At 44.4% G+C, this 24,530-nt stretch overlaps 1 protein-coding gene and 1 non-coding gene across 2 annotated transcripts in view; one reads left to right on the top strand and one right to left on the bottom strand.

Annotated features, from left to right (window-relative positions):
- The window catches only part of Rps6ka2 (ribosomal protein S6 kinase A2), a 277,337-nt gene extending 253,346 nt beyond the window's left edge, over positions 1–23,991 (bottom strand). The window contains exons 1-2 of the mRNA XM_055615970.1: positions 23,603–23,991; positions 19,747–19,806 (exon numbers count right to left, since the gene is read on the bottom strand). Coding sequence (XP_055471945.1) covers positions 19,747–19,806; positions 23,603–23,665 — 123 coding nt within the window. The 5' untranslated portion in view covers positions 23,666–23,991. The remainder of the gene's footprint in view (positions 1–19,746; positions 19,807–23,602) is intronic.
- On the top strand, positions 3,822–3,932 carry LOC129683492 (small Cajal body-specific RNA 3). Its single transcript, XR_008721168.1, has one exon. It is a non-coding gene; the product is annotated as a small Cajal body-specific RNA 3 (non-coding RNA).
- Positions 23,992–24,530: the final 539 nt, after the last annotated feature.

The raw sequence follows: 24,530 nt of genomic DNA, 5'->3' as shown, positions 1-24,530 counted from the left end.
AGTTTTCTCTATGTTCTGTGGAAATAGATGGCCATGTTACTGCATGAAACCCTCCAGAAGAGCATACATGGCAATCCCACATCTCAAGCACTAAGTGTTGGGCCAGCACATGCACCTGGAAGAAGTTGTAGCCTTGTCCTCAGCTGACCTGCAGGGAAGAGGACTCAAGGACCCATCGCCTATCCTCCTCTTCACAGGTAAATGCAATTTGCCTACCACAAAAGCCTAAGCGGGTAAATGGCTTTCATTGAGGCTTTTAGAATAAGGAAAAAAAAGAAAACCCTCCTATTTCACTTTTCTGCAAATTATGAAACTGAGCCCCGGATTAGGCTGATGCCATCTTAGGGGCTCATGTAAGCTGTATTATCCAGTCTTCTGAAGAACTCTCCACTGAACTTTTCTGTGAGTGTATGTGCGGGTGTGAGTGTGTGTGCATGTGTGTGTGTGTGTGTGTGTGTGTGTGTGTGTGTGTGTGTGTGTGTTGGTGGTGTTGTTGCTGTGGCCATTGCTAGTCGTGGATTCAGGACCTCTTAGGCAAGCACTCTACTCCCAAGCTGCATCTTGTGTTGGATTACAGCAGAGACACGGTCAGAGCAGCACATGAGAAACTAACTCAGTGCTGTTCTTCAACAAAGCCACATAGGAGACGTTAACCCTACACCACAGCTCTAGGAAAGGCTGTATTTCTGGGCTGTTCTTGGATTTTCATACAGACAGACGCTAAGAAGCATACTACTGATAGTCTTTCTCCTTACCTCTTGATTTTGAGGAGAAAATACTGAATCCTGACCTCACTTTCAATATAGAAACAGGGTGCAGTGGGGGTGACCAGAGTCAGGGAAGTGGGGAAGGGAAGTGGAGGATGTTAGCCAGGACACATCAGCCAAGACACACAGCTTCCGCCCAACAAGACGAGTGCATTCTAAAGATCCAATACACAGCAACAAGCTCTCATCAGTAAGTCTGCTCTATGCAGAAATGTGCTGAGCAATCTTATGCGTTCTTATCATCACAAAAAAAACACTGCTGAGTGGCTCACTGAGTGTGCAGGTCCTGGCACCGTGCCTAAGTCAAACAAAAGGATTCCTGTGAGGGCAGTGACAACAAAGAAGCATGAGCCACTGCTCTTCTGTGTTTTTGCAAGCTTGTTCGCTTGTTCTCCTCAGAGAAGCTTCTTTTTTGAGCAGGGGTTCCCTGAAGCGTATAGAACCCAGGAAGAACATGAAAAGCACACATTTCTGACGTGGCCTTTGGAGACACCTGGGAATGGTTAGACTGATCATAGGAAGGGTAGCAGGATGACAGCCGGTGAGGATGAGATTTGTGAGCACAGTCCAGGAGGAAGAGCACTGGTCCAACAGGGATGAGACCATCTTGTATATGCTGGACTCGATGCTGCGCAGGATCTGGCAGCTTTTGACAGAGCCAGGTAGGGATGCCAATAACACCGTTTCATTCACCTGGAGCAACAGAAGCCGGAGGCCAAGCCAGGGTTCTTACCCGGCATGAACATGTTCTGGACTAGGCTTGGAACCCCAGGCAATACTTCTCCCTGTTACATCACCTGCTGCCCCAAAGCACGCACACACACACACACACACACACACACACACACACACACACACACACGGCACCTCTAGTGTCCAGAAGCAGAAACACTACTGGGATTCTGTGTCAGATCCATGACGTCAAGAGAAAACAAGCTATACCCATATTTTGAGAAGAGAGCTGCCAACGTGTGAGTGTTCACAATGTAGGAATCAAACACTATGAGCTCCCAAAAGGTAACAACTGTTAGCAATTGTTTAGTTTTGATGTTCATTCAGTGTCATTTACATGCGCTATGAAGGGAAACAGTCTGAATTTGTGAAAATTGTGAATCACTGAGATATTTTGTAAATGTGGCTTATGGTTTTTAGGCCCACACAATGAAACTAAGCGTTCATGAATTGTTGAGTCAAGGCTTTATCCACAATACCTTAAGGACCAAATTTTTTCTTGCAAGTCTCATATTAAGATGTCTTATTACAAATAGATCTTGCCAATGTATTTGAAAACAGCTCGCTGTCTTATCCATTCACCTTATTAAGATGTTCAGCAACAGTTTTCTCCATAAGAACACACACAATCATACTAGACATTAGACACTTACTATGAGAAAGCATGACACTAGCATGGCCTCACCTCATTTCCTCCTCGAAATCGTGAGACAGACTTTTTTTTTTTTTTTGGTGGGGGGAACAGATGCTGACTCCCCACAGATACTTGGGCTTCTAAGAAAAACTGGCAATTTGCACATCACATCCACACACGTCACATCGGCTCAAGATCCCCGAGAACACCAAACACGCAGTTGTTAGGCTGCATTTGTCAGGAAAAATGAGTCCAAAATCATCTCTACATATTTAGCACAGATGTGGCCTCTTGGGTATTTTCAGTCCATGTTGATTGAATCTGTGATGTAGAACCCATGGATTCAGACAGAGTCACAAATATCTACATGAAAGATGAAAGGGAAGCTTAGGAGAGATGAAAAAAACCACTCATAGTTCAGGATATGCTCAGAATCCATTCTATCCAACAAAGCAAAGATGAACTCATCAGCAGTCTGTGTGAATGGGGCCCAAATTAACAGAGCTTGTGACTAAACATAAACTTTTATTATAGAGTCTTTGGAATTGGAACTTCCTAAAGTTTATATTTTTTTGAGATCTCATTTATTTATACCTACAAGACAACTCACATCAATAAATGTTGCTAATGGTCTCCAGTAGCCCAGGCTAGCCTCCAACTTGCTATGTAGCTTAGGGTGACTTTGAACTTCTGTTCCTCCTGACTCTGCCTCTTGAGTGATAAGGTGACAGGTGTGGGCCACCAGAACATTGCACATTCCAGGCACTTCACTACCTGAGCTGTACTCCCATCCCATAGCAATGAACTTTGACAAATGCATGCAGTCATGTGACCACAGTGAAATGTCCTTTCCAGGCCTCTGTGGCCAGTGTGTCATCCTTCAGCCTGGACCTCACTGACAGAATGTATACTATGTGGTGTTGGGACTGTTTTGTTTTTTGTTTTTTCACTTCGCCTGACAGTGTTGAGATGCCCCTGTGTTGCACAGACCTTTAGCTTGGGCCTTCATTTGTGGAAGTGGAATACAACGTTTATCTTTGCACAAGCTGATAGACATTTCAGGTGACTCTGGATGTGTGTGTGTGTGTGTGTGTGTGTGTGTGTGTGTGTGTGTGTGTGTGTTAAGTAAAACTACCATAAATGTCCACATGGAGGCATCTGGTAGACATAAATTTTAGGTCAATGTCTAAGAATTATTAGATATTATGCTCAAGGTAAGTGGGTACTTACCTTTGCAAGGTACTTCCCAATTGTTTCCCAAAGTAGCTATGCCATTTTGTATTCTCACCAACCATGAAAACAGTCCAGGATATCATGCTTCTGTCAGATTTAATATCATTCAATATTTTAGTTTTAGCCACTGCAATAGCCATATAGTACAATCTCATTATGTTTTTAATTTGCATTCCCTAAATTATTAATGTTAAACATCATCTGTGTTCTTCTATCCTCCTCTCTCAAAAATCTTTCTTCACCTGCCCATCAATAGTCCCTTTATAATTTCCTGGATTCTACATGAACTCAAAGTCAAACCTGCAAATCTAAAGATTTGATACTAAAGATCCCCATATGAGTGAGAACATATGTCTTTCTAGGTCTAGATTAGCTCACTCAGGATTGTGTTTTCTGGTTCTGTCCACTCACCTACAAATTGCATTCTCCTATACAGCTGAATAAAATTCTATCGTGATGGAACCTGCAGAGCCAACCAGGTAGACAAATGAGAAAACATCTTTTGTCTGCAGAGGGCAACAATCCTACACAAACATGAGCTCTCTGGTCAGTCTTCTCCATAAACTTTTTAAACTGCCACTGTAAATATTGTTTTCCTATTATTTAGTTCAACATCTCTGCTGATTACTTGTACAGATTTTAAAAGCAAACAAAAAATAAAATCAAGTAAAGCTACTTCAACAAAAACAAGAAAGGAAGGAAGGAAGGAAGAAAGGAAGGAAGGAAGAAAGGAAGGAAGGAAGAAAGAAGCAAGGAAGGAAGGAAGGAAGGAAGGAAGGAAGGAAGGAAGGAAGGAAGGAAGGAAAGAAAGAAGGAAGGAAGGAAGGAAAAGAATTCCACTGTGAATAGATACTGTATTTCCATTATCCATTCATCAGTTGATGGACATCTACTCTGCTCCTATGTCCTAGCTACTCTGACTAAAGCATCAATTAATATGGATGAGCAGGAATCTCTACAGCAGGAAATAGTCCTTTGAGTATATGGCCGGAAGTGGAATGGCTGGGTCAGACAGTAGATCTATTTCTAGTTTTCTGAGGAACTGCCACACCATCTTTCACAGAGGCCACACCAGTTCGCACTCTCACCAACAGTGCATGAGTGTTCCCCATTCTCCAGGGCCTTAGCAGTGTTTTTGTTTTTTAATCTTAGCCATTCTGCCTGGAACCCAGTGAAATCTCAGAGAGGTTTTGTGTTTCCTTAATGGATACAGATGAATACTTTAAAAGTCCTTCTTAGTCATTTGCATTTCTTCTTCCAAGAACTCTGTTCATTTCAGTAGCCCAAATTTTAATTTAGTGTTTAGGAGTTTTTTTTTTTAAGTTCTTTTTATATTGTAGACATCAATGCTCTGTCAGATGTATGGCTGGCAAACACTTTTCACCCAGTAGGCTACCTCTTCAGCCAATTAACAGTTTCGTTTGCAGTGTAGAAGGTTATTAACTTGATGAAGTTCCACTTGGTGTCTGTTGGCTCCATTTCCTGGGTGATCAGAGTCCTCCTCAGGAAGTCCTCATATGAGCCTGTACCTTAAATGCACTCCCTAGTCGTTCTCCCAGAAGTTTCAGAGTTTCAGATCTAACATTTGAGATCTTTGATCCATCAGGAATTTGTGTGCAGGGTAAGAGAAGGATCAAGTTTCGTGAAGGTAACCAGTTTCCCAATGCCATTTATTATGGTATCTTATTTCTAATGTGAAAAAAAAAAAGTGGCTATAAGCAAGTGTACTTATATCTAGGTCCTTGAATCTATTCCACTGATCAATGTCTCCATTTTTCTGCCAGTACCATGTTGTTTTTATTACCATGACTTTGCAGTATAACTTGAAATTAAGAATGGTGGTGCCTCCTTAGGGTCCCCCTTGTTACTTAGCTTCTTTCGGCCTGTGGATTGTAGTATCGTTATCCTTTATTATATAGCTAATATCCACTTACAAGTGAGTATATACCACTCATGCCTTTCTGGGTCTGGGTTACCTTACTCAGGATGTTTTTTTTTTCCAGATCCATCCATTTGCCTGCAAGTTTCATGATGTCTTTGTTTTTAATCCTGGAATAATATTCCAGTGTGCACATGTACCACAGTTTCTTTATCTATTCTTCGGTTGAGGGACATCTGGGTTCTTTCCAGTTTCTGGCTACTATGAATAAAGTCACTGTGAATGTAGCTGAGTAAATGTCCTTGTTGTACGGTGGAACATATTTTGGATATATGCCCAGAAGTGGCCTAGCTCTGGATCTTGAGGTAGAGCTGTTCCCAATTTTCTGAGAAAGCACCACTTTGATTTCCAGAGAGATTGTTTAAGTCTGCACTCCCACTAGCAATGGAAGAGTGTTCCCCTTTCTCCACGACATTGCCAGCATGTGCTCTCACTTGAGTTTTTGTTCTTAGTCATACTGATGAGTGTAAGATGGAATCTCAGAGTCATTTTGATTTGCATTTCCCTGAAGATTAAAGATGTTGAGCATTTCTTTAAGTGCTTCTCAGCTATTTGAGATTCCTCTGTTGAGAATTCTTTGTTCAGCTGTGTACCCCATTTTTAAGTTGGATTATTCGGTTTGTTGGTGTTTAATTTCTTGAGTTCTTTATATATAGATAAAGATATTAGCCCTCTTTCAGAGGTAGGATTGGTGGAGATTTTGGCCCAGTCTGTAGGCTTTCACTTTGTTCTACTGACAGTGTCCTTTGCTTTAGAGAAGCTTTTCAGTTCCGTGAGGTCCCAGTTATTTATTGATGATCTTAGAGCCTGAGCTATTGGTGGATGCTTAATTCTCATTCAGAAGGGCAAATAAAATAGACACTGGAAGCAGTTAAAGAGAGGGAACAGAACAGGAGCCTACCATAGAAATCCTCTGAAAGATTTCTGAAATCCTCTGAAAGAAATCCTCTGAAAGCAGGGGATCAAAGCAGATGCGTAGACTCAGCCAAACTTTGGGCAGAGTGCAGGGAGGCTTATGAAATAAGAGTGGGGTGATAGAAGGACCTGGAGAGCATAGGAGCTCCATTAAAAACAAACAAACAAACAAAAAACAAAACAAAACAAAAAACAGAGCCAACAAATGCAGGCCCAGAGGGCCCTGCAGAAACAACTGACGCACCAACCAAGGGCCATGCATGAAGAGAACCTAGGTCCCCTGCTCAGAGGTAGCCATTAGGCAGCTCAGTCTCCATGTGCACGGCCTAGTAAAGGGACCAGGGGCTGTCTCTGATATGGACTCTGTTGCAGGCTCTTCTATCATTTCCCCCAGGGAAGGTGGTCTTGCCAGGCCTCAGAGAAGAGGATGCAGGCAGTCCTGAAGGGATTTGACAGTCTGAGGTCAGTTGATAAGAGAGGAGGGCTCCTCACTTCCAAGAACTGGTGGGGAGAGAGGAAGGAAGGGTGGGAGAAGATGATGGAGGGGGCTACAGCTGGGATGTAAATGAAATAAATTAAAAATAAATTTTAAAATTTCTAGTTCTGTTGCTTTCCTTGTGGAGTTCCTGTCCTCTCCAGATCTTACTATTTCCCACTTCTTTCATAAGATTCCATGCACTCTGCCCAACAGTTGGCCATAAGTTTGAACACAGGGGTCTTTCCAGTGTCTCATACTCCAACCAAGTACCATGCATGGAGATAACCTAGAACCCCTGCACAGATGTAGCCCATGGCAGTTCAGTGTCCATGTGGCTTCCATAGTACTGGAAAGAGGAACTGCCTCTGACATGAAGTGATTGGCCTGCTCTTTGATCACCTCCCCCTGAGGGGGGAGCAGCCTTACCAGGCCACAGAGGATGACAATGCAGCCACTCCTGATGAGATCTGATAGACTATAAGATCAGAAGGAAGGAGAGGGGGATCTTCCCTATTAGTGGACTTGGGGAAGGGCAGGTGTGAAGAAGGGAGAGGAAAGATGGGATTGGGAGGGGAGGAGGGTGGGGTTTATGGGGGGATACAAAGTGAATAAAGTGTAATTAATAAAAAAATTAAAAATTATAACTAAAAAAATAAAATTAATTAAAAAAATGGTGATGTTTTGAGCATAGTTCGTATCGTTCAGGATTGTTTTGACTGTCTAGGGTCTTTTGTGCTTCAATATGAATTTTTAGATTGATTTTTTCAATTTCTTGGAAGAATTACACCAGAATTTTTTGAGATTGAAACAAATCTGTAGATTGATTTTGGTAGATGGCCATTTTCACAGTATTAACCCTACCAATCCATGTGCATGGGAGGTCTCTCCATCTTCTAATGTTTTCCTCGGTTTCTTCAGTGTTTTATACTTCTAATTGTATATGTCTTTTATTTCCTCGGGTGGGTTTGTGTGTGTTGTGGGTGGGGGAGGTTGTTTGGGTTTTTGTTGTTTTGTTTTTTGTTTTGTATTGCAAATAGGATTGTTTCCTTGATTTCTTTCTCAGTCTATTTGTCGTTGGTATATCGGAAGGCTACTGAATATTTTAACTTTGTGACATACCATTTTACAGAAGTGTTTACTCGCTCCAGGAGTTTCCTGGTGAAGCCTATAGAGCCTCTTGTGTATGGGGTGCCAACATCTGAAAATAGGGATACTTTGACTTCTTCATTTCAGTATGTTTTAATATTTTTAAAACAAATACCCAGTTGCTCAAACACCCTTTGTTGAAAATATTACTCTTTTCCCAGTGAAATACCTGATGTCTGTGTAAAAATCAATTGACCACAAAGTCAGGAGTCTGTTTATTCCATTAACTGATGCGTTTATTTTCATGCCAATAGCAAACTGTCTTAATTGCTAAATCTCTATGCATGATCTTAACATGCTCACTATGGGTTTGCCCACTTCATTCTTGCTTAGCAAAGTTGTGGCTATCTGAATCCTTTGCACTTCCACACAAATGCAAGAGCCACTTTAACACATTCTATGAGAAGTGCTACAGTTTTAACTTGTGGTGTACTGGGTCTCAGGATCTCTTTGAAAAGGCAGGGCCTTCACATGTGAGTTTTCTAAACTCTAACATGAGAATTAAAAAAAAAAAAAAAAAAAAAAAAGCCGGAGTGGCTCCACCAGCTTGCAGTCTCACTAACAGTGAATGATGTTTCTTTTCCCACAGCCATGGCAGCATTTACTGTCCGTTTGTTTTGTTGCTCTTACCCACTCTGGCTGAAGCAAGATGAAATCCTCTCAGTACATCTTCCTGGTTGCTGAAGATGTCAAGCACTTTCTGAAAAATTTATTATCCATTTTCTTTGTTTTGGTTTTGTTTGGTTTTTTGGTTTTTTTTTTTTTTTTTTTTTTTTTTTTTTTTTTTTTTTTTTTTTTTTGTTTTTTTTTTTTTTTTTTTTTTTTTTTTTTTTTTTTTTTTTTTTTTTGGATAATTTTCTGTTCAGATCCATAGCCTATTTTTTTTAACTGGGTCATTTATTCTTTTAACTGATTTATTTAGTTATTTATATATTCTGTACAGTAATTTTGTCAGATATATAGCTGGCAAATATTTTCTCCCACTTTGTAGGCTTTTCACTCAGTTCATTGTTTTCTTGACTACACAAAAGCATTTTAGTTATTTGAGATTCCATTTGTCAGTTACTGGCCTGTCCCCTTATTTGTAGGTTACTGCCTATGTTTTCTTCTGATGGTCTCGGTGTTTCAGGTTTCAAGTTGTTATTACCTTGTTTTATTGTTTGTTTGCTTTGGTGTGTGTATGTATGAGTGTGACTGAGTGTTTGTCTGTATCTGTGTACCATGGTGTGCATGTGGAAATTAGGGGACCACTTAAAGAATATGTTTTCTTTCTACCATTGGATCCAAGGAGCAGACTCAGGTAGCCAGGATTGGCAGCAAGTGCCTTCACCTGCTGAGCCATTTGTCAGTCCATGAGCATTCTTTATAAAGAATTATTCTTCCCGTCGGCACTGTTGTGTCGTTTTGAGTATGCAAATCTTGCACATATTTTATAATATTTATTGTTCAGTGTCATTGGATGTCATTAAATGTCATTTTAAGTTCAAATTGTTATTTATATAAATATAACAGACTTTCCTATATTTACCTTACATCCAGCAACTTTGCCAAACTCCTTAGTCTCACTAAATAGTTACAGCTTCCTTCCCTGGGTACAATTATTCACCTTGATTTTTTTTTTTTTTTTTTTTAGCAAACCTACTTTATTTAAGGTTACTAAATGCTTCTACCTCCCTTCCAATCCCATCACTGGGTAGGAGGGAAAGGTTAGTGGAGACAGGGGGCAAAGTTCCCTCTGCTACTTCCCACTGGGTCAAGTCATAGGATTCTCTTGGGGACAATACCAATAGCAGTTATCCAGAAATCCAAAATTCTAGGGAACCAGCAAACAGCAACTTCAGCAGCAGGACAAACCAGCAGCAAGCAGTCCTCCTCCAAGCAGCTGCCTTCTTCCTCTAGGCTGTCATATTTATACCCGTCAAAGTCCTCAGCATTTAACTAATTCCACCTGGCAAAGACCACACTCCGCCCGAGACACTTACCAGCTGTGGACAAACTAAAATCCCAGCTTGGAATTTTAACAAAAACATGTTTACGTATCCTAAACTAAAATACCCACAACACAACACACAGCATCACATCCTCCCAGGGAGCACCTCAGTTCTCCTATTCTTGCTGGGACTTTCAGTGTCTTTGGTCCTTGTGCAGCTTTCTCAAGTTGCTTTATATTCTGCCATCTGCTGAGGAATATGACGGTGGTGTTTTCTGGGCTTCCTGGTTCTCTTGTCCGTATTTGATTTTGGAGGAGGCCCTGAAGACCTGACCACCAAGGGGCCACCATCAGCCTTGGTGGGGAAGGCTTGGGAGAGGATGACTCCCAACTCTCCCTAGGTGCAGCTGTCTTCTCTTCCTCAGGTCAGGACACGCATGTCACCTTCCTGACTCTCCAAGCAGTGGGTGGTGCCTAGCTTCTGCCTCCCCTTCAGACTCAGGAAGGACATGCCTTCCTCATATCCAGCAGTTGAGCAATGACTGTTGCCGGTTCCCAAAAGCAGAATCCATAGCTGCAGCAGGGAGCTCTCCTGATCTCAATCTGAGTTGCTGTCTTTAATTTCTACAACCCCTAAATAAGGTCCTCCTCTCCCTCACCCAAGTGATTCTAGTTTTGCATCATATGAGAGGACATTTGGGAGCTGGATGGAAGTTCATGCCTCTCTTTCACAGAGGATTGATCCTTCAGGCTCCGCCTTTGCCCTGTCCCCTTGCTAGTACCCTCAAGGCCAGTGGAGAAGAGCTATACACAAAATCTGGAGACAAATGGGAACTCCCTATATCAGGGAATCTGCTGCTCTAAGCTGGTGTACGGCCCATCCTCAGCTGTAATCTTTTTGTGCACTGAGGGTACGTATCCTTATGGTCACTATCCTGGCCACAGCTGAGGTCACCATGCCATGTGACTCTCACATAAGAAAGCACCCTCCAGGAGGAAGCTTACCTGGTTGCCTTCTCTGTGTCACAGATTCAAGAAACACCATCTCCTTTTAGATTACCTAGCTCTATTTTTATCAGCCATGTTCACTTATGGTTTTCTACACCCTAAGCTAAACCAGAACACTGTTGTTGTTATTGTTGTAGATTGGCCATTTTCCTTTTACGAATAACTTTCCCCACAAAGTGAAAATGACATTCCCATAGATTATTAAACAGAGGATCTCCTAATTAATAATTCTGACTTAATTTTTCATCCTTTGTTCTTATTGGCAAATTCAGCATCCCTCCATGGCAACACCCAAGTCACAGCTGAGAGCTTCAGTCTCTAGAGGTCTTCAGGAGATAGTCAGCACCTGATGCTATTTGATAAAATGCCTGCCCAGTGGAGCTAAAATGTAGGTATGATTGACTTTCTTAAGGAAGCATAGGGATGTGCTGAGAAGGGCAAATGGATTTTAACTTTTACGAAGAAGTACTTTTGACCTTCCTAAACTGGCACAAGGACCTAAGCTCAGATTTTCAGCACCCACATAAGAAGCTGGATGCAGCAGCGTGTGCCTATGATGCCAGTGTGCAGAAGGTAGAGACAGGAAGATCCCTGGGGCGGAGGGAGGGGGGTCACTGGCCAAGCAAGCTGAATCAGTGAGCTGACAATGACTGACAATGTCGGAAAATAACATGAAGAGCAATAAAAGAAGACAGTTTCTGGCCTCTATATGCACAACTGCACACACACTTATATACAAAGAAAACAAAATACTAATGCATTTCACATTGGCATAAAACATGATGCCACAATGCTGCCTGTTTGCAAAAGGAGACAATTTCTTCTCCATTCTGGAATTGTGCCCCTAACTGTTCCTTTGCTTCTAAAACAGGCTTCTCTGGTGGCCCTGTGGCTTTGTTCTTGATATAAATCTGTGGTTCTCAACCTTCCTAATGCTGCAACCCTTGAATACAGTCCCTCATGTTGTGGTGATCCCCCTACCATAAAATTACTTTTGCTGCCTCATAACTGTAATTTTGCTGCCATTGTGAATCATAATGTAAGGCAGGATATCCGACATGCAACCCCTGTGAAAGGGTCGTTTGACACCCCCAAAGGCTGGTGACCCACAAGCCGAGAACTACAGTTGCGAAGAGTAGGGAGGGGCGGGCTGCTGCTGCTGCTGCAGTAACTAAACTGTAAAGCACCCAGCGATGGGCACGTCGGTGCTGGAGGCTCTGAGGGCAACGTGGTGTACTCTGTTTAACTCTTTCTGTTGGCCTGGTAACTAAAATACTAGGGACTCCCCGATGGCAGGAACGAGAACTTATCAGCACGAGGGCTGTGTAGATAGAGGGTGACTGAGGAGTCGTAGGGCCTTGCAGCCTTGAATAGCATCCTGCCAGGTCTCTAGACTGGTTCCTCCTCTGTAGTTAAGAATGAAACAGTACAGTGTGAAGGAAGAACCTCCAGCTTCACCCTAAGGCCTCTACTCTGTCTTGCCTTTCTATAGCACTCTGTCTCCCAAAAGGATATTGTTTAGGTGGGTGTTTATTTGGGAGAATGCTGAAGGACAGACCTGCTAGGGGAATTTTTGTGTGGTACTTCTTAGGAAATCACAGGTGTTGAGCACATGCCAAGTACCCCCATAGCTGGGAGATGGCTGCTGAGAGAATAAAAGGGGGGCTTAGATAGCTTGCTCAACATTACGTGTGTGTGTGCGTGTGTGTGTGTGTGTGTGTGTGTGTGTGCGTGCGTGCGTGCATGCGCGCGTGTGTGTGTGTGTGTGTGTACACATGTGCTTGCACAAGTGAAGGCAGGGATGGAAGAAGGAAAGGAACAGACCTGGAGCTTGGGAGTTGAGAGGCCCAAGCACATCCTACATTGTACCTGTGGAAACAAGAGAATTTCCCTGTTCCATGATGCTTAGAAAACACCCTCTTATATTTGCCTGTAAATCTGAACTATGCACTTACGTGTCTGTGTCTGAGTTTCCAAACAGACTATGACCCTGAAAAACTGGAGCCACATATTGCCGGCGTTTTTGTGCCCTGTGCTAACACACACCCTGTCTCACATAAGTGCTCAGGAAATATTTGTAGAGTTGCTTGTCAAGTGGACCTCATCTATCTGTTGTTCTCTGGACTCCTGAGTCATGGTCTGATGGACCCCCTATCTATAAGAGGAAGAAGGGAAGCAAGGGTGCTGAAGCTCACCCACGGCTCCTTCTGAGAGAACACTGGGCCACAAAGCCCTCTTCAGCAATGGTTGGTGTGTGCTTGGCACTTGGGGTGTTTCGGAACTGCATTCAGGGAGAAATATGCTTTGCTAGTTTCTTAGTGTTATGGCTCACACCAGCTGTAAAGACTTCATCTCCACACCCGGCTGCAGGCGTCCATACACAAATGCTGGGCTTGAGTCAACACCGATTTTACAGTGGCATTTTTGCATCTTACCAAAGCTCAGCAGTATCAACAGAAGGAAGTGTATTTGGTTGAAAATAATTACACAGGCACACATTCACAGCTTCCTAAAATTATCTATTTGGGGTAAATAAATATTCTTGTATTTCAGTATCTCACTTATTTCAGAAAAAGAGATGTAGTCCAAAAACTGGGGAAGGAGTTATTTTTGTAAGTATCTCTCAGCTAAGGCACCTCTGGAATGTTATGTATACATTTAAAAAAGAACTTAGATAGGTTTATTATTGTTGTTCTTGTTATTATTATTATTATTAGAAGAAGAAGAAGAAAAGAGGAGTTAAAAAATGAGAGAGCCCCTGTGTGAAGACTCAATGTCTGAGTTGTACATAGCCTCAGCTGAGAGGTGGGTCCTCTCTAGTACCAGCTCTGTGACAGGCAGGGGTCACAGGGCACTAAGCTCGTGTAGGATCTCAGAGGAAACATGGCCCATCTTGGAAGCAAGCGCTTCTGTAGCAATGTAGAAAAGAAATGTCAGATTGGGCACAGGCCACATGTGTCACCAGAGGTACAAGCAGCACTGTGCTCAGGCTGAACAGAGGAAGAGCTGAGTCACTGTGTGACCAGTGTCCCCACTCCATTCTCTGATAATCTGTTCCCCATGTCAGGTGCAAATGAGTCAGAGACAGCAGGCACCATCTTGGTAGAAAGTGCCACACAGACATCCCCTCGCTGGCTGGGTTGCTACTGTCACATCTCCAGGGGATGTAACTCAGGAGCACACTGAAAGACAGAGTTCTCACTTCGCTGCTTCTCCTCCCCTGCAGCCATGAAGTCAGTCTGGGGTAGAGCAGGGGCTTCCGTGACCTACATTGTTCTCAGGCTACTGAGCATGCTAATGCTGGGGACAGCAAAGATCCCACAACTCTCCTTCATGCGGAAACAGTGATTACGCATGTGACTCTGTGCTTTGACAAGGCCATCGCCATATGCCCTGGAGAATGTTTTTATGCAGCTTCACCGATAACATCACTGGGCTACAGTCACTGCCCGATGCACTGCCACTAGGGTTGCTGTGAAACATGCCGGCATGTGCTGATGAGAGTTGCCAGGTTTATCCAGCTGTTTGTAGATGTCACAGCCCCCATCTGGATCTCTCCTATCCCAGAACCCTCCAGCTGGTGTGCGCCCCTGCCCCACCCAAGTGTCAGAGCCCTGTTAACTGAATGAGTGCTCCGTCTGTGTTCACTCTGGGATTCTGCAATGTCTGGCCTGCTATAAAAGGAGAAAAGGGAGTTTGTCGGACCGAACAAGGTTGCAAACCACCTCTATTTGCCCATCCTAGTTGAGCAACAATACTCAAGTGAGAAAGAACAGCCTGGAGGCGGGGGAAACAGATGCCATGGATGACAAGACAGGACAGCCCAGGGGACAGATGCGTGGAGACAGATGTCCAGGGGACAGATGTCAGAGATGACAAGAGCTAGGTACTTTGTCTTCTATGGATTCCTGCCATTTTTGTTGTAAATTCATATATAGTACCTCGTTTTTGCCTCAACAAACATTCATGCTCCAAGGAGCCATTATCACTTGTGGTGCCCACAGTGAGCTTAAATGGAGGGGACTCTGTAGTATGTGCTACTGTTTTCTAGGGTTTATGTAAGCATTAACACAGCTCTGGCTAACTGACAAAGAACTGTAGACTTGCAAACCCGGAGAGACTGGAGCATCACTGGAACATGTGTTTTGCCCCTAGAGATCCCACAGATGCAGGAACAGTCTATGTGAGATAATAAGCAGGACTTGGGAAAGTATCTTATTAATCTTTCAAACCTATTAACTATCTCTTTAAACTGTAATTGCATCGCTCTTAATTGCTTTATTAGTTCCTAAGTTTCATTATTCATCTTGTCTCATTTCTATTCAAACCAGTTATGGTTGTTTTTTCTTTTTCCTTTTTTCTTCAAGGGGAAAGGAACTCTTGCTGTTTCTAGATTCCAGAGAAAGGGGAGATGATGTGTTGACTCCACACAGCAGGCCTTCCTGGAGCAACTCCCACTGGTGCCAGGACCATGTCAAGGGCCCTGGTGATACGCTGGGTTTGTTCTCTCCCTCTGCTAGCCTGGTGTCTCCTGACCCCAGTCTCCTTCTCACAGTGATAGTCACTGCGCTGGTCAGAGAGAGATGTGCTCAGGAGTTCATCAATGACCTGCCCACAAACCTTGGTGATACCTTGAGAGGGGCCCATGTGCCCAGCTCCAGAATCTTCCCCAGCCTCTGAACTGGTGCTGCCTGCCTCAGCTTCCTGGCTGGCTCTGGGCAGCTGTCTCCTGTGAGCTATAGCCCCAGCCCAGCAGTCTTCCTCCAGCTCTCCTGCAGACTGAAGCTAACATCTTCACCACCCACTCACTGTACAGACATTTCCTATGCTGCCATCAAAACTGGTGGGGGAGGGGAAACGCCCCAGCAGTCACAAGAAATAAAGTGAAAACTCGGAATGTTAGCACAGCTTCCTTGGATCTAAAGTCATCAAGACAGGAAACTGTTCTTAGTAATGATTAACAAGCATAAACCCTGAAACCTAAGCCCATTTTAAAACACAGTCATGACAGTGCTAGCGTTTCATTGTTTTCAATAAAATAAAAGCTTACAGAAAAAACATCTAAGCATCTGGCAATGCCTGATTACTAAAGCTGGCAAAACGGCAAGGAGCCTGGTATGGGGTGGTGCTTAGAAGACATATGTAGCATCTACACCCTGTGTTCCCCAAGGGCGATAGCACTGGCTCTCCTCACCCCACTGTTCCACCCACCCCTCCTCCCTTGTCTATGGCCCAGGAGGTGCTGACTGGCAAAGGGAGTCCTGCCATCCACGGCTCCATCCCTGATGCCTCAGCTCCCACCTGGATGAATAGGCCACAGTCACCGAATGCATGTCATTGTGGGGAGTGAAGTACACACTGAGTACTCTCAAGCAATGTCCCGGGTGTTTCCCAGACAATGAGGTGGCAGTTGCCTCTTGACCGCTGATTAGCGTGTTCAATTAGCCCCAAATAGCAAAGCACAGGCAGACAATGGGAACCTCCTGAAGCCCCCTCACTCTGCACCACAGTTTCACAGCCAAGCAACACATTTGTTGTCTGCATTAAACTTTAAATGCCCTTGCACATCATAACTTGCCAGCATTCCAGTTTGCTCACAACACAATCTTCAAAAGGAAATAAGAGACTTGGAGTTACACTCCACGGTCCTCAGGAAGTCCACGAGCTACATCCTCCTGAGCCTGTAATCTGTGGTCTGTTGAGCCCCTGAAATACACCCTCAGGAAAATGGTTCACAGAGAACCTGCTGGTTCATTGCTATTGTTTAGAATATAATAGATGCCTGCCTTGAACGAGCCAAATGAAATTAGAGTAAGGCTTCCCTCTGAGGAATTTATAACATACCCTCCCTGTATGGAACCCAATTTCTCTAGAAAGGAAGCCTTTCCCTCACAGCAGTGAGGGGAAAACATGCTGTGTTAACTTTCAAACTCAGAAGCAGATTTCTTGACCTATTTCCACTCTTCATGTTGGAACTTCATGGCACTAGACACAGCTAGACAAAGATTATACAGGGAGATATTTAGACGTGAAACATCCAACACGTTCTATACTTTAAAAGGCAAGAAAAATTCTTCATTTTAAAAGCTCCTCGGGCCATGGGAGTTGGGCTGGCAGTTGAGAGTACATGCTGCCCTTAGAGAGAACCAGAGTTGGGTTTCCAGCACTCTGACTGGGTGGCTTACAACTGCTTGTAACTCCATCTCCAAAGAGTCTGATGCCCTCTCCTGGCATCTGAGGAAACTGCACGCACAGGAGAAACCCCAACACAGACACACATGCCTACTACATTTTTAAAAACAAAACTAAGGCCAGGTGTGGTGCTTCATGCCTTTCATACCAGCACTTGGGAGACAGAAGCAGGCAGATCTCTGTAAGCTTGAGGCTAGTCTGGACTATACAGTGAGTTCCAAGGCTACATAGTGACACCCTATCCCAAAAAAAAATTTTTTTTTAACCAGCCACCTGTATTAAGGTCATTAAGGTGAAGCAGTTGCAATGTTCCTCCAGCATTCTCTAGAACAAGCATGGTGCTTCACCTGCAGTTATGATTGGAATGATTATTTTTCCCTATATAAGGTAACTTTTTATTATCACATGTTCACTGCCAAAGGTGAAACTTTTGGGACTCAGCTTCTGGCCATCAAATTTCCTTTACTGGAGCCATAAATCCTTCACTTTGGAAAAACTTTCAGATTGTCTTCTCAAATCCAAGGAGGCTCAGTAAAGAATTTCTCGATTCTAGCAAACAGCAGCCAACCATACAGAATATCAAACTGTAACAAGCTGCCGGGACAAGGGAAAGACTATGTGTTGTTTTTCAGTATCATCTACCAGAAATGTTAAGCAAACAGGTAATTTCTCCAGTAACTATCTGTCCCCCAAACAATATGGACACAGTAAGTGTCAGTGTTACCATCCTGCAGCTATCCCTAAGTTGTGTCTGGAGCTCTCTACTTACTACAGATTTTAAATTCTACTTCCTATCATCCAGTCAAGGTAACCATCAAGAAGTGATTTGTACTACCCCATATTCATATTACCAAAAACAGCTTGCACAAAAGCTGGGTGTTCTTATTGTCATATTTATAGATTCATGTCTAGATTCCCATAAGAAGTACTGGGGATAGGTGTGTGTGGTGGCACATAGCTATAACCCCAGCACTAAGGAAGCTGAGGCACAAAGGTCACAGGCCTCCAGAACTGTGGGACAGGATCTGCCATTTATGAGCGACTGAGCTGTTGCTATTTCGTGATAACAGCCCAAATGAGCTAACACATCACAATGCCCAACCTTATTGCTCCACACGAGGTTACAAAATGAGCCATAAGCCACAACTACGCTGACAGTACCCCAGAATCTGTCTCCGGAAGCCAACTCCTTTCCTTTCTCTAATGCACTGTGACATCCCAGAAAGCTCACACTTGAGCAAGCTAAAACGGGCCGTTTAAGCCACACTCTCCTCACCTTCTGTGCTGTGGGAATACACTGAAGGTTCTCAGAAAGCAGGGCTCTCACCACAATGTGGCAAGGCAGTGTTAAAGTGACAGCTGGGTGCTGCCAAGTCCTGGGGGCCCCACCACTTGGCAAGGATCCAGCCAAATGTACCTTTTCAGGAAGGTACCTAGTTCATGATTCATTAACCTCTGCTTCTGTGGCCCTGCCTTGTGCTATTCCTGCTATCCAGGGAAAGTCAAGGTTCACAGGCAAACTGATATTTTATCCAAATTCAGTCATATCACTTCAAAGCTCTGGAGAGAGCTGAGCTCCAAAACCCTGAGACAGAGGGGAAGGTAGTCAGCCACAGGGAAGGCACGTTAATGACACTTTCCTAACAGGCTTCGTCCTGTGATCCTGAGACCTGGAGACACAAGGCAGACATTTGCAGGGCATGTGGCTCCAAATACAGCAGAGGTAACGCTCAGTCTGTGAGCAGGCCAGCAATCCCCACCAATGCAGTTCTCCTGAGCTATGACAATTGATAGAACTGTGGACTTGACGCCCTCTGTGGCTCCAAGTGGCGCCTGGCTGAGAACACGGACAGCGCTCACTCAGCCTGGCTGGCTTTGTCACCCTTCCATTGCTCCGCCCACCTTTGACAGAATTTATTTTCTAAGAGTTTGATATAAAATTGCTTGTCTATAATTCTTTTGCTTCAGCTTCAACTAAGCTTTGGAATTTAGCCCTTACTGTCCAACGTCTTTCTAGCAGACACACTCTTGTCCAAACCTGCCCTCTGTGTCACCAGAGTTTGCAGGGACATTGTCTCTGTGTCTAAGCCAGGTCCCAGCTCTCTGGCTGGATAACAGGCTCCTATGAAGCATCGAAGCTGAGAGACTCGCAGCTAATGACATCCCGTTTTCTTCTTGCTTTGGTGTTTCACTTTCATCTCAGGACACCACCCTCTTGAGATGCCCCGCAGCTCTTCTTTGCATCAGCCTCCCTGCCCTGCCCTGCTCTTCACTGAGCTCTCCGAATTGCCCCCTCAGCTCTTCTCATTTAGACCCTCATCTTCTCCTGCACCACTGAAAAGGTAATCCCCATGGATGAATCCACCTGTCAGGATCCTGTCGCTTGCTTCCATACTCACAAAGCCCTCTAAGAGCCATGTTACATAACTTCCTGAAGGCAGGATCAATTCCTATACTCCTGTACCTCTGCCAGCGGTTTTCACACCTGCCTTCACAGTCAATAGCAAGCTAGTGCTCTCCTGAAGACAAGGCTCCCCTTGGCTTATGTTTGTCTTCCCGTGTTAAACTGTTTCTTTTGAGAGACACACTGACAGGATACTCACAAATATGCACATGTGCACATGTATGTCTATATTTTCAGATAGACACACATCTCACTAAAATGGCTGCTTATGGGTCATTGCTTTAAATTTCCAGGTCATTCCATTCTACCCTCCAGGTCCAATCTGCCACAAACAACAAGGTAATTTAAAAAAAAAAAGATATAGTTACTTCTTCTGTGGCATCTTCTGGGGTGGGCTCTATGTCCAGGCTGAGTTCCTCCTCGGCGTTCTGACAACAGAGACAAGGGTTAATAGGGTTAGCACCTTGAGATTTGTATCAGTACTTCAGATGCGTAAGCAGCATGATTATAACTGGCTTGGTAGGTGATGGGTCTGTTCCATGGCTCCCTTGCAGCTAGACAGACCAGTGACTGTGGAACGCCTTGTACTGGAGACAGGTGTTTTACACGCAGGCCGTGGGTATTCATGTCTAAAGTCTCAAACTGCTGAATCAGTGAAGAGTGTATAACTTCCAGCACAATCCAAAGGAGAAGACATTTACACAGCCTCTAGCCAGCAAGAGACAGGAGGCACAAGCTTACACGAAGCTCAAACATCAGTACAGTGAGGATGGACGTGGACCAATAGCAAAGATCTGCAATCATTCCTATTTGAATGGGATCAAATCAGTCTCAGGCTAATTCTAGAAGAGAAACTAGATTTTTGCGGTTTGGTTTTTTTCAGTAATTGTCTTATAAAAACTCTTGCACCCTGGAATTAGCTATATAAACAGGTATGGTCTCACAGCAGTCTTCCTACCTCTGCCTCCTGGGCTTGGGGATTACAGTTAGATCACAGATAGTAAAGTTCTGGGCTCACAACGGCATAAAACAGCATCTGTGTAGCTCAGGGCTCAAGTGGGAGGGACAGGGCAACATCTTTGCTTACTATGCAATAGCATGGAAAACTGTTCAGATGGCCTCAGTTTCCCCACAGTAACATCAGAAAGGTGGCAGCCCCAACCGCCTTGAGATTCCGGGAGAACTCAGTGAAACAGGCCCACCTATCAGGAGCTCTGGTGTGCTCTGATGCTCCAGGTTAGCTGCTGACAATGCCATGGTTGCCAAGCCAGTACCCATGCTCCGTGAGAAATCACACTAGCATGACTCTGAGTCACCAGGAAATCATGGTTGATGTGTAGTGTTTGAAAATCAGAACTTTGCTTTCCCTAATGCACTGTGACATCTCAGAAAACTCACACTTGCTCCTGCAAAAATAAGATTCAAATGAGTCAGCTAAACTTTAGAGGTGGCTTCACACACTGGCTCTCTCGTCACTTCTTATTTTCTCTCCAGAGCATGACTGTGGCCAGTGAAACCCTGTCGAGAGGGGCAACCTGGGGTCCTGCTTCTGGTATGTGCCTTTAGCCAGTGAATACAACTCACAGAACACCACTGCTTCCTCTTCACACTAGATTCTTCAGGGGTTCTCTGGAACCTCCAGTTTTTAATTAGCATTTTTTTTACCCCATTCATGGGTAAAATACTATCCAAAATATCCAAAAGCCAATTCATAGTACCACAGTTAGTCTCCTTTGATAATCAATGGGTTCCTCCTATTCTATGCACTGAAGCAATACTGGTTTTTATGAAGCATATACCATGTTCTGCTTCAGTGGGCCTCAGATTCCAAGGTTTCTTAGAACTGTGGATGAGAGAACAACTGATGGAGAGGGAAGTAAAGCATAGCAATGTTAGTGTGAAGTGTTCCTGGGAACACTGGTTTCTAGCCAGTTCAATGTGTTCCACAGATGCAAGGAAGTCAGGTGCCATGCGAGTTCCACCCGGCTCTGCCCACCTTCTTGATCTGTGAGTTATTTTGGCAGCATAGAACATAGAACATCAGCAAAATAAGATAATAAAGTCAGCTTCAATGCACCGAGTCCCAGGAATTTCACACTTGAGGCCACAGACAGTTCCTCGGAGCTGCAAATGTTACACTGTCAGCATCTCAGTTTTGCTCCTTCTGTGGAAACAGTTTTCCCTGGTTCCTGATTACTGACAATGTGGTGCCCCATCCTAACTTTGCATACTCCACATGTTTGCTGTTCTGAAAAACTCACCCAGAAAGCCTGAGGAAAAGTCTTCTTTTGAGACTATTCAGCACACTGGGTCTCCTCATATTATCAGACACATTAATCAAAGAAACTCACAATCCTCTATCTTGCTGGGCAGCAGGGCAGGGCAGGTGCCATCAACTCTGCTTCAAGATTTTGCATTTGCAAGAGTTTTCTTGGGTCATGGCACATTTTTATAATGGTCTGAGTCTGCCTGAGGCTAGTCTATTTCTAATCGACATCAGAAATATTTTAAACACAAGCTGCTCTTGGGAGTCTCTGTTGTGGTGACCATGCCAGACCCAGGATTCCAGCAGCACTAACATTTCTTTCATCCCTGCCTCTCCCCATCAGCCCCATTTCTGTGTCCCCTCCCCATAAAGAGCACTACCTTCAAGAAGCAGCTGGACATCAGACCACAGACAATAGGGTCAGCTACAGGAAATAAGAGAATGTCTGCTCTCATCATTTGTTCATTCATTAGTTGAATTTTTAGAAGACTCAAATAGCTTTTAGGAAAAAAAATATAAAAAGACTTGAGTTCTCAGCTACGGAATGAGTAGCTTTGCCTTCGACTCCAAAGCAGCATCAAGTGCCAGTAAGGTCATCAACAGAGGCAGTGCCAAGTGTCATTCTCGCTCACCAAGGCAACTCCCTTGCGCCAACACCCTTGCTTTAGCTACAAGATACATTATCTGTGAAAGGCTCTATTCCTATGTATAACCAACACTTATTCTAAGCACTTAAAAATGTTATGCTAGTTAGTCTCTGTCTTTTTGTCTGTTGGTCTCTCTGTCTCTGTGTATCTCTATCTATCTCTTTCTCTCTGTCTTTCTGTCTGTCTCTGCCTTTGTCCCTCTGTGCATGTGTGTGTGTGTGTGTGTGTGTGTGTGTGTGTGTGTGTGCGTGTGTGAGTGTGTATACACACGTATATAGAGGTCAGAAGGCAACTTTCAGGGGCCAGTTATTTTCTATTACCATGTAAGTTTAGGAGCTCAGCTTGACAGCAAGCATCTTCATCCACTGAGTAATTTTGCGAGCCCTAGTCCAGTATTTTAATGGGAATTGACCTGCCTAGAAAGTCTTCAATATAAAATACCAAATAAACTGTCTTCTGAAACAGAATCTCTCATTCAGTTAAAAAATTATTCATGTGGCTGTCTCCATGTCGTCATAAAATGCAAAGCAGTCAGCATGGAATTTGAAAGTGTAATGTTAGATGAGGCAGAAACTAAACCTCGGATTTTGATATTTAGGAGCCTATAAAAATTAATCATTTTCAACTGCAATTTCAGTTGCTCTTAACAAAACACAGCTATGTCTAGAAATGCAGTCAGTCTTAACAACTTTGGAAAACTTTCTTCTCAGAAAAATATCTGGTGGTCATGTAGAACCCAAATGGAGCAAATGAAATTCCTGGCCACAGAGGTTGCCACATCCCCTGGGAAAAAAGTGTCAGCAGCGTCTCCACCACCATCGTCCCAACACTAAGACACTGGCAGTTCTCATCTCATCTCTCATCTCTAGTGGCCCCTCCAGCTGAACACATGGCTGTCTTCATGTATTCGTGTCTCATCTTTCTGTTCCTTCTAGCGGGCTGGTCTCTAGCAAATGGAGATCTAGACCATGAGCCACTTGTTGAAAGCAAAGCAAACTGGTGCCAACTAGTTGACAAAAGCAGTACTTCAGAGTACAAGACACTGCATGAAGCATGCTGAAGGGTGGCTTTTGGCAGAAGCGCTCATCTCCTGTTCATTCCATGCACACGCCAGTACCATGCACTGCCAAAGGCACACGAATGTAAACGCGTGCGTGGTCACATTTGTAAAACGTGAATACAGAACATCTGCATCTCTGCCACGCCAACGGCCCCTTGATAATTGTGAATTCTTTCCACTGAGTCCAAGACCATTTGCCACAGGCCAAAGGGCACTGTGAGAAAGTGCCTGCCGCCCTCTTCCGTACTCACCTCTACCTCCATGGGTTCCACCTCGATCTTCTTCCATAGTTCCATCAACTGTGCGATCGGCATTTTGTTAAACTTTCTCTTTCTTCCAATCTAGTGTTGATAGTAAGAAAGAAGACGAGCACAGGCACCAAGCAGCCGGAGAGTCGGCCTGACGGGATGCCAGGGGCTGGGGCAGCAGGCCAGGCTGGCGTGGAGAGTAGGAAAGACACCAGGTCGATCGCCCGAGCTGGGGAGGGTCCTGAGGTCTGCAGTGTGGCTGCTTAGCCTCGTCAGCAGGCTGCAGCACAGCGAGCAAGGAGGACTGCAGCTGGAGCTGCGGCTGAGTGTCTGTGCCTGTGCGTCTGACAGAGTAAAGCCTTGCTTGCAGCTTCCAAGTGCTTCCCTGCCTCCCGGTTACGTTGCCACTCTGCTCCCTCCCCTCACTATTTTACCTTAATTGGCTCTAAATGAGGGTGAAAGTTGAGTCTGAGGATGCTGCTGCCATAGAAACCGCTTAGCAACGGAGGGCCAGGAAGGGAGAAGGAGGGACTGGAGCTCAGGCTCTGCCCTTCCCCTCCCCACCTCTGCGACACTGCCTGGGACACACACCACCAACCCTGTTAGGAGTTCTGCTGAGGCCAGAGGCCAGATGCAACAGAGACAACCCTCCACATGAGGGTTTCAGATACCGCGCTTTAGGGATTGCGCTGCTTCCTGCAGTAGCTTGGTGCAGCGACTCCCTGCTGTCCCCAACCAACTACCTTGTTCAGGGATTGGGCTGGTGACAGCCAGGGGAAAGGAGTAAACACACAAGCCAAAGGGACCAGGCAGGATGGGTACCTCAGGATCCAATCTTTGACCACACTTTTCCTGCCCTAACCAGGAGAACAGGACTAGATGCAGGGATGTTCAAGTAAGGCATTCCTGTCCTCTCTACAGGAGAGAGCAG

This window comes from Psammomys obesus, unplaced genomic scaffold, assembly GCF_907164565.1.
Source record: "Psammomys obesus unplaced genomic scaffold, mPsaObe1.curated_primary_1811, whole genome shotgun sequence".
NCBI classification, from domain to species: Eukaryota; Metazoa; Chordata; class Mammalia; order Rodentia; family Muridae; genus Psammomys; species Psammomys obesus.
Note: the sequence above shows the minus strand (reverse complement) of the source record. Positions and strands in the feature narration are given on the sequence as shown.